The sequence below is a fragment of the Piliocolobus tephrosceles genome, unplaced genomic scaffold (genome assembly GCF_002776525.5).
Source record: "Piliocolobus tephrosceles isolate RC106 unplaced genomic scaffold, ASM277652v3 unscaffolded_12646, whole genome shotgun sequence".
NCBI lineage: Eukaryota > Metazoa > Chordata > Mammalia > Primates > Cercopithecidae > Piliocolobus > Piliocolobus tephrosceles.
In genome coordinates, this window is record NW_022293917.1 from 83 (window position 1) to 8,367 (window position 8,285).

The 8,285-nt window shown below is 54.7% G+C and overlaps 1 protein-coding gene across 2 annotated transcripts; it reads left to right on the forward strand.

Annotated features, from left to right (window-relative positions):
- The first annotated feature begins 213 nt into the window (after positions 1-213).
- On the forward strand, positions 214-8,183 carry ZMYM3 (zinc finger MYM-type containing 3). 2 transcript variants are annotated; one of them, XM_026450098.1, is made up of 17 exons: positions 214-899; positions 1,888-1,931; positions 2,243-2,315; positions 2,771-3,065; positions 3,292-3,469; positions 3,814-4,032; positions 4,324-4,474; positions 4,695-4,810; positions 4,972-5,058; positions 5,184-5,334; positions 5,589-5,761; positions 5,985-6,150; positions 6,797-6,894; positions 6,977-7,139; positions 7,394-7,506; positions 7,678-7,852; positions 8,035-8,183. In XM_026450098.1, exons 1-11 carry the CDS (start codon positions 233-235, stop codon positions 5,741-5,743), a joined length of 2,136 nt encoding a protein of 711 aa, XP_026305883.1. In that variant the 5' UTR covers positions 214-232; the 3' UTR covers positions 5,744-5,761; positions 5,985-6,150; positions 6,797-6,894; positions 6,977-7,139; positions 7,394-7,506; positions 7,678-7,852; positions 8,035-8,183. The 2 variants fall into 2 exon arrangements, with proteins under 2 accessions (XP_026305883.1, XP_023056241.1); XM_023200473.1 differs by lacking the exons at positions 4,324-4,474; positions 4,695-4,810; positions 4,972-5,058; ... (6 more) ...; positions 7,678-7,852; positions 8,035-8,183 and having other exon boundaries at positions 2,249-2,315; positions 3,814-4,289.
- Positions 8,184-8,285: the final 102 nt, after the last annotated feature.

Below are 8,285 nucleotides of genomic sequence, written 5' to 3' on the forward strand. Positions count from 1 at the left end.
GCCAGGGCGGGGAACGCCTCTCCCCACTGGGGGCGCTGTATTGGGGGGAGTGGTCATTAGGACTAAAGCCTTCGGAAATGCTTGTAGATTGTGGTGGTGGGGGCTGTTCATGAGAAATCCAAGTGGATGATGGGGTGTGTCTCAGAGCCCATGTAAGAAGGAATTCTGGCTAAGACCACCTCTACTGCCTCCTCTTCTCCTCCTAATCTGCAGTACATATCCAGCCATACTCATGGACCCCAGTGATTTCCCCAGTCCATTTGACCCATTGACCCTGCCAGAGAAGCCCCTGGCTGGAGACCTACCAGTAGACATGGAATTTGGAGAGGATCTGCTGGAATCCCAGACTGCCCCAACTCGAGGATGGGCCCCCCCTGGCCCTTCTCCATCCTCAGGAGCCCTGGACCTGCTTGATACCCCTGCTGGCCTGGAAAAAGACCCTGGAGTCCTGGATGGAGCCACTGAGTTGCTGGGGCTGGGGGGGCTGCTCTATAAAGCCCCCTCTCCCCCCGAGGTGGACCATGGTCCTGAGGGAACCCTGGCATGGGATGCGGGGGATCAGACCCTAGAGCCTGGACCAGGGGGCCAGACCCCTGAGGTGGTACCACCTGATCCGGGGGCTGGGGCAAATTCCTGTTCACCCGAGGGGCTACTAGAGCCTTTGGCTCCAGATTCTCCAATAACCCTGCAGTCCCCACATATTGAAGAGGAAGAGACCACCTCCATAGCTACTGCGAGAAGGGGCTCCCCTGGGCAGGAGGAGGAGCTTCCCCAAGGGCAGCCACAGAGCCCAAATGCCCCCCCTAGCCCTTCAGTGGGAGAGACTCTGGGGGATGGAATCAACAGTTCTCAGACCAAACCTGGGGGCTCTAGCCCCCCTGCACATCCTTCCTTGCCAGGTAGGTTGCCTAATTATCTGGAGAATCAGGGCTGGGAGGGGGTGGGGGTAGGGGGGGGGGGCTAGGTGCTGGGGGGGGGGGGGGGGGGGGGGGGGGGGGGGAGATAAGTGTAGGGATGTGCGTGGGGAAGGACTTGGGGTTTACGAGGGAGGAGTGGGGTAGTGTGTAGAGGAAGGTTAAGGAAAGTAGGGGTGGGCACAGGCTGTGGGGGAGGAATGAGGTCAGGTTTCAGGGAGCGTAGGTTGGGAGGAGTGGATTTGGTGGGAAGGGTTCCCTTTTTCCTGCCCCAGTGGGCTTTTGGTGCCAGAGTCCTTCCTTCAGGATTTGGAGGAGTACACCAGGCTTCTTGGTTCTAAGACCTTTACAGCTTTTTGGTTCTAGGTGGGAGTGGGATTTCTGGGTTTGATGAATGGTAACTAGGTTCTGGAGCCCCTAACAGCATAAGGATTTCAGCAGAGCAGTAGAAATGCAGGGTCTAGGATTGAGTCTCTGATAGGGGAGGGACAACCTTGACTTGAGAGGCTCTAGTTTCTCCCCTCTTCTGCCTAGTGGTGTGCCTCTATCAGGCTGTGACGAGGGTCTTAGGGCTTATATAACCACCTGAATCCAGGGGAAGCTACCCATATATTGATGCTTCCTTTTCCCTTTGCTACCTTTGGGTGGTTGTGTGTGTTTTTCATTGGTAAAATATAAATTCTGAATGAAAGGTATATTACCTGTGTTTCCTTAACCCCCAAGGATTGGGACAGAAAGCTGGTGGGAAGGATAGATTTTATTTTCATGGAATAGCTGCACGTGCACCTCCCCCCCCCACCTTAGTACAGAGCCTGAGGTAACCCTGAGAGGGGCCCCAAGAAGCCACAGGCACTCGAGTTTTCCCTTTCAGTTTTGAGTAAGTTCTTCCCCAGGAATGGAGGTGGGGGTTGGGCCGGGGAGGGGGTGGTGAGGGCAGGCTCAACATTTAGGCTGCCTTCTGCTTCCTTTGCAGGAGATGGCCTGACTGCGAAGGCGAGTGAGAAGCCGCCTGAACGGGTGAGGGGGAGGGGATTGGAAGGAGTCTGGTTCCCCCTTAGCTCTGGGAAGGACAGACCCTTCATTTTCCCTCCCAGATGTTGTTCTGTAGAGAGTGTGTATAAGGAGAGTTAGGAGGAGGGAGGGAGCACTAGTGTCTACTGCTTGCTGGGGAGAAAATCCAGCCTCCTTTTCTTCCCTCCTCCTAAGGGCTGGGCCCAGGGTCCCCACTCTCCCTTCCCCCTCCCATCTTCTATCCCCCCCCCCCCAAACCCTGTACTAGTGTTAGCCTGGCCAGGGTGTCAGTTTTCCTCCCCTCCCATCTTTCCAAGGTACAGAAGAGAAGCGAACGCGTTAGGAGAGCAGAACCTCCAAAACCTGAGGTTGTAGATTCCACTGAGAGCAGTAAGTAGGATTTGAGGAAGTGTGACCTGGGAGTTCTGGGTGTGGAAAAGATCCGAAAGTGGCACGCGGCAGGGCATGGATCTTCTAAGAAGCTCCTGTAGTCCTGCTCCATGCAGCGTGTGAAGTGCCTGTCTCCGCTATGGGTTGGCATGGGAACCAGGGGCAGTGGGGGAAATTGAAAACAAGAGCAGTGAGAATGGTGAGTTTCCTGTTTCAGCTATGCCATCTCTGTCTCCAAATCTTCTCATTTAGAGCCTCTCCCTTTCCCTCCCTGGTAGGTTACAGAGTAACCAAGGGAGAGAGACACCAAGGTCTTAAGATACTAATGTAACGAGGGCCAGGGTGTAAAGGCCAAAACAACAGAGATCCCAGGAGAGGGACTGAACTGTTGGTCAGGGGATGGTTGGAGACCTGGTTTGGTGACCTTTCTCATGTCCACCCCCCTACTTTCTCAGTTCCAGTGTCAGATGAGGATTCTGATGCCATGGTAGATGACCCCAATGATGAGGACTTTGTGCCATTCCGGCCCCGGCGCTCTCCTCGCATGTCCCTACGCTCAAGTGTGTCACAAAGGGCCGGGCGCTCTGCAGTGGGCACCAAGATGACTTGTGCACATTGCCGGACACCACTGCAGAAGGGGCAGACTGCCTATCAGCGCAAGGGGCTGCCTCAGCTCTTCTGCTCGTCATCCTGCCTCACCACTTTCTCCAAGAAGCCCTCGGGCAAAAAGACCTGTACCTTCTGCAAGAAGTGCGTGAGGGTCTTGGGGGCTGTGCAGAAGGCAGGGATCTGGGCAGGAGTATGAGTAAGACAGACTGTTGGTAAGAACCTAGCAGGATGGAGCTGGGCGAGAGAGCGATGTAGGGAGGGAGTCAGAGTATTTGGCTCTGTGGTCATTGATCCTGGACGAGGGGCGGAAGCTGAGGAAATGAGAGGGTGGTCTTGAGTGAGTATTCAAACCTGTTCCCACCTCTAGGGAGATCTGGAACACCAAGGACTCAGTTGTGGCGCAGACTGGTTCTGGAGGCTCCTTCCATGAGTTCTGCACGTCCGTCTGTCTCTCCCTGTATGAGGCCCAGCAGCAGCGCCCGATCCCCCAGTCTGGGGATCCCGCCGATGCCACTCGCTGCAGCATATGCCAGAAGACTGGAGAGGTGAGGACACTCGGTGGGGGCTGATTTACAGAGCCTGGACAGCCCTGACCTGCCCCTCCCATCCTGGGGCTGCAGGGGCCAGGCCCTGTGGAAAGGGGAGTGGGGAGGAAAGGCAGCCATCATGAGGGAGCGTATTCAAGGACAGAGCTTCTCCAGGATGCGCACAGCTGGCCTTCCTTACCTCCCAGGACCTCACCATCAAGTCGGCAGCCTGCGGCGCAGGTTGGGGGGTCCCTGGGCCCACTGTCTGCTGTGAAGGTCTAGGGTGAGGTGGGGGGCTGACCTTGCATTGGGGTGGGCGGTGGTGGCCAGGCCCTAGCTCAGGGTGTGTGTGTGTGTGGCAGGTCCTGCATGAGGTCAGCAATGGCAGCGTGGTGCACCGGCTCTGCAGCGATTCTTGCTTCTCCAAATTCCGGGCCAACAAGGGACTGAAAACCAACTGTTGTGACCAGTGTGGGGCTTACATCTACACCAAGACCGGGAGCCCTGGCCCTGAGCTCCTCTTCCACGAGGGCCAACAAAAGCGGTTCTGCAACACAACCTGCTTGGGGGCGTATAAGAAGGTGGGGCCGAGGGAGTAGTGCATTAGAGGGCTGTGGAAGGGGGTGTGGTTCTTGGGTGATAAATAAAGGTGGCTGACAGGTCAAGGACTGGGAGAAATAAAACAAATAAAGGGGGTTTCAATTGTATCTGTTATGTTTTATTTTTGAAGCTGGCTGGTGGATACACAGGTCTTTGTTACATCATCATCTATACTTTTTTTGTATGCCTGAAATATTTCATGTTTAAAACATTTAAAAAATAAAAGTGAAGGGACAAATCCAGCCTCAGCCTCTCCTTCCCCATCCTCACAGAAAAACACACGTGTGTACCCATGTGTCTGGTGCAAGACCCTGTGTAAGAACTTTGAGATGCTATCACATGTGGATCGTAATGGCAAGACCAGCTTGTTCTGTTCCCTGTGCTGTACCACTTCTTACAAAGTGAAGCAGGCAGGGCTCACTGGTAGGTGCAAAGCCCTCTTCTCTGAGTCCCCTGCTGGCCTTCTCTCTCCTCCCATACTCCCCTCTTCCAGAGTAATCCCTGCTGCCCGACCTTAGCCCCAACCACATCTCCCCGTGGAATTTCTGTTCGTCTCTTGCACTGCCTTACACCTTCTGTGTGCTCTCTCTCTCCCTCTCTCTTTTTCTTTTCCCCTCTCTCTCTCTCTCTCTCTATGCCCCAGGCCCTCCCCGACCCTGCAGCTTCTGCCGCCGCAGCCTCTCTGACCCCTGTTACTACAACAAGGTTGACCGCACAGTCTACCAGTTCTGCAGCCCCAGCTGCTGGACCAAGTTCCAGGTACTCCAGGCCCTGGACCAGGGATAGAAGGGTGTGGTAACATAAAGAGGGTCGGAGAATTGGGGTAGGCAGGCCTGGGCAGAGCAAAGAACAAGCCTGACTCCCCTTCCCCACCGCTGCACACATCTTGCCCCTCCCTTACTTGTCTTCCTTCCCTCCAGCGCACAAGCCCCGAAGGGGGCATTCACCTGAGCTGTCACTACTGCCACAGCCTCTTCAGTGGCAAGCCTGAGGTCTTGGACTGGCAGGTAAGAGCCCCACCCCCACCCACATCTTGCCACATGACCAGACTGTCTGAAGGGGTCCTACCACTTGGCCCCTGCTGAGGCCAGATGTTACAGCTTATCCTCCCTGCCCTGTGCCCCCACCTCAGGACCAAGTGTTCCAGTTCTGCTGCCGTGATTGCTGTGAGGACTTCAAGCGGCTTCGGGGTGTGGTGTCCCAGTGTGAGCACTGTCGGCAGGAGAAACTCTTGCATGAGAAACTCCGATTCAGCGGAGTGGAGAAGAGCTTCTGCAGCGAAGGTAAGGAGATGGGGAAGGGCAGAAGACACGTAACTCCCAACCAGGGAGAATGGAGGAGAAGGGAGGGAGGCTGGGAAAGTGGTCCATGAGGCAGGGCCTTCCGCCCAGGATGCTCTACCCCCATCTCCCCTAAAGCTTTGGGCACAAGGGGCTGCTTAGAGAGAGGTTTCAGGTGTAGCACCTTAAAAAGGTTGGGTCACTTGCCCTTGGGTACCTGTATCTCTGAACTTTCTTTCCTCTTCCTCTTTTTCCAGGCTGTGTGCTGCTGTACAAACAGGACTTCACTAAGAAGCTGGGCTTGTGCTGTATCACTTGTACTTACTGCTCCCAGACTTGCCAGCGCGGAGTCACTGAGCAACTGGATGGCAGCACCTGGGACTTCTGCAGTGAGGACTGTAAGAGCAAGTAGCTGCTGTGGTACTGCAAGGTAAGGAGAGTCAGCACGTGAGCGAGGCGGGAAAGAGGGCGGCGGGGAGAACAGGCTGTGGTACTAAGCTCGGGGTGTGGACAGATCTCCAGGCAGGGCAGCCAGCCTTCCATCTCTAAGCCGGCCCGATCTCCAAGCGGAGGAGCATGGCTTATCCCAGGGGAAAGATAGGGCCCAACGCATTTTAGGGAGGCAGGTCTGACCATCCTTTTGACGTCCTCAGGCTGCCCGGTGCCATGCCTGTAAGCGCCAGGGGAAGCTGCTGGAGACCATCCACTGGCGTGGGCAGATCCGTCATTTCTGCAACCAGCAGTGTCTTCTGCGCTTCTATAGCCAGCAGAACCAACCCAACCTGGATACCCAGAGTGGGCCCGAGAGCCTCCTGAACAGTGAGTACCAGGCAGGGGGTACACTCTGTTAGAGGGGCCTGGACTCTCCTAATCCTAAGCCTAGCCCCTTTCTCCTTCCTCTTGCGTTCACCTCATCCCTGGCCAGATAGGGTGCTAGTACTGTGAACTGTATTCTCTTTTAGCTTCCGGACCCTGCAGGTTCGGAAGGGGAAGTCTTATTTAAAACTTCTTGGAGTTATCGTCTACTGATTGTTTATGAAATGTATATTATTAGGGAGTGGGTGCCTATCCTGATAGGATGGGGCATATAGGGGTTATGGTTACTTTTCTGAGATAAGGAAATCTCAGCATAAGCTCTACCTTTAGTGAGACTGAAGACTGCTGTTTCTAGAATGTTACCCCTGCCCCTGCACAACTCCAGGGATACCCAGGCTATCTAAATGGAAGGTCTCAATTGTGGGTTTTTGGGGAAAATGTAATGTTTCATTCTCAAGGAGCAAAGAGTCTTTTAGGCTACTATTGCTGGGGCACAGAGGAGACTAGATCTGGGATGGCAAGGGGGGCAAATCCTAGAACTTCCCATCTGTATTTGGTGTACCTGTTAATGAAGCTCTCCTGGAACAGGGGTAAGGAAAATGGAGAGCTAGTCCCTTGGATGAGAGCATTCATTTGTTTTGATCTACAGGTCAGTCTCCCGAGTCAAAACCCCAGACACCCTCTCAAACCAAAGTGGAGAACAGCAACACAGTGAGGACCCCAGAGGAAAATGGGAATTTGGGCAAGGTCGGGGCAAAAGCCAAGGGGGAGGATAATTTCAGAGGAGGGTACGGCAGTTGGCGGCACAAATGTTCCTTTTTCTTTGCAGATCCCTGTGAAGACCCGATCAGCTCCCACTGCTCCCACCCCTCCTCCACCCCCGCCGCCCCCAGCAACACCCCGCAAAAACAAGGCTGCCATGTGTAAGCCGCTGATGCAGAATCGGGGCGGCTCCTGCAAGGTGGAGATGAAGTCCAAAGGGAGTCAGACAGGTGAGCCAGGGTACCTCGATGCCACAGGCTGTATTCCAGAGTCCTAGGCCTGCCAGCCCTATGTCCGTGAGCTGGACAAGGGGATTCCTTAGGTAGCTGAAGCCTCATGCATATGGTTGTCCTAGAATCGTAGAGGTGTCTTTCAGCCATTGCTTCAAGGGCAGTTTTGTGACACTGAGCACGTTAGAGCTTTTGGCGGGTCCGATGTCATCAGTCCAGCAGGGTCTCTGAGAAGATCCCTTTCTCATCCACAGAAGAGTGGAAGCCACAGGTGATTGTGCTGCCCATCCCAGTGCCCATCTTCGTGCCAGTGCCTATGCATCTGTACTGCCAGAAAGTCCCGGTGCCTTTCTCGATGCCTATCCCGGTAAGTTTCCCTGCCCTTCCTGGCTGGGTCCTCCTTTCCCCTTCCAGGTTTGAGATCCACCCTTTCCCCTTACTCTCATCAACTGTCCCCCTTCATTCTCATCATCTGTCCCCCTCTTCCCCCCAACTGCTGGTGTGGTTCTTGGCATTTAGTTGGGATTCGTGCCTCCAGGTGCCTGTGCCCATGTTCTTGCCCACTACCTTGGAGAGCACAGACAAGATTGTAGAGACCATTGAGGAGCTGAAGGTGAAGATCCCTTCCAACCCCTTGGAGGCCGACATCCTGGCTATGGCAGAAATGATTGCAGAGGCTGAGGAGTTAGACAAGGCCTCATCTGACCTTTGTGGTATGCCATAGATGGTGGCGATGAGGGAGACAGGGTGCTACCAGTGTGTCTCTGCCCGAGGGGGAGCTATTGATGATCTTGGTGCCTAGTAGAATGGGAGGATAGTTGGAATCAGCCCCTGAAAGCTTGTGAGGGTGCTAGCAGGAGCCTGTAGCCACTGAGCCAACTTCTCTGCTTCCCAGATCTTGTGAGCAACCAGAGTGCAGAGGGACTCCTGGAAGACTGTGACCTGTTTGGGCCTGCTCGAGATGATGTCCTGGCCATGGCAGTCAAGATGGCCAATGTCTTGGATGAGCCTGGGCAAGACTTGGAGGCAGACTTCCCTAAGAGTGAGTAAGATTGGAGCCGTGCCCACTGGATATGGTAGCATTCGTGCCATCAGGAAGGGAATGTTCCTTGTGTCCCTGAGTATGACCCTGAAAAGTGTTCATTG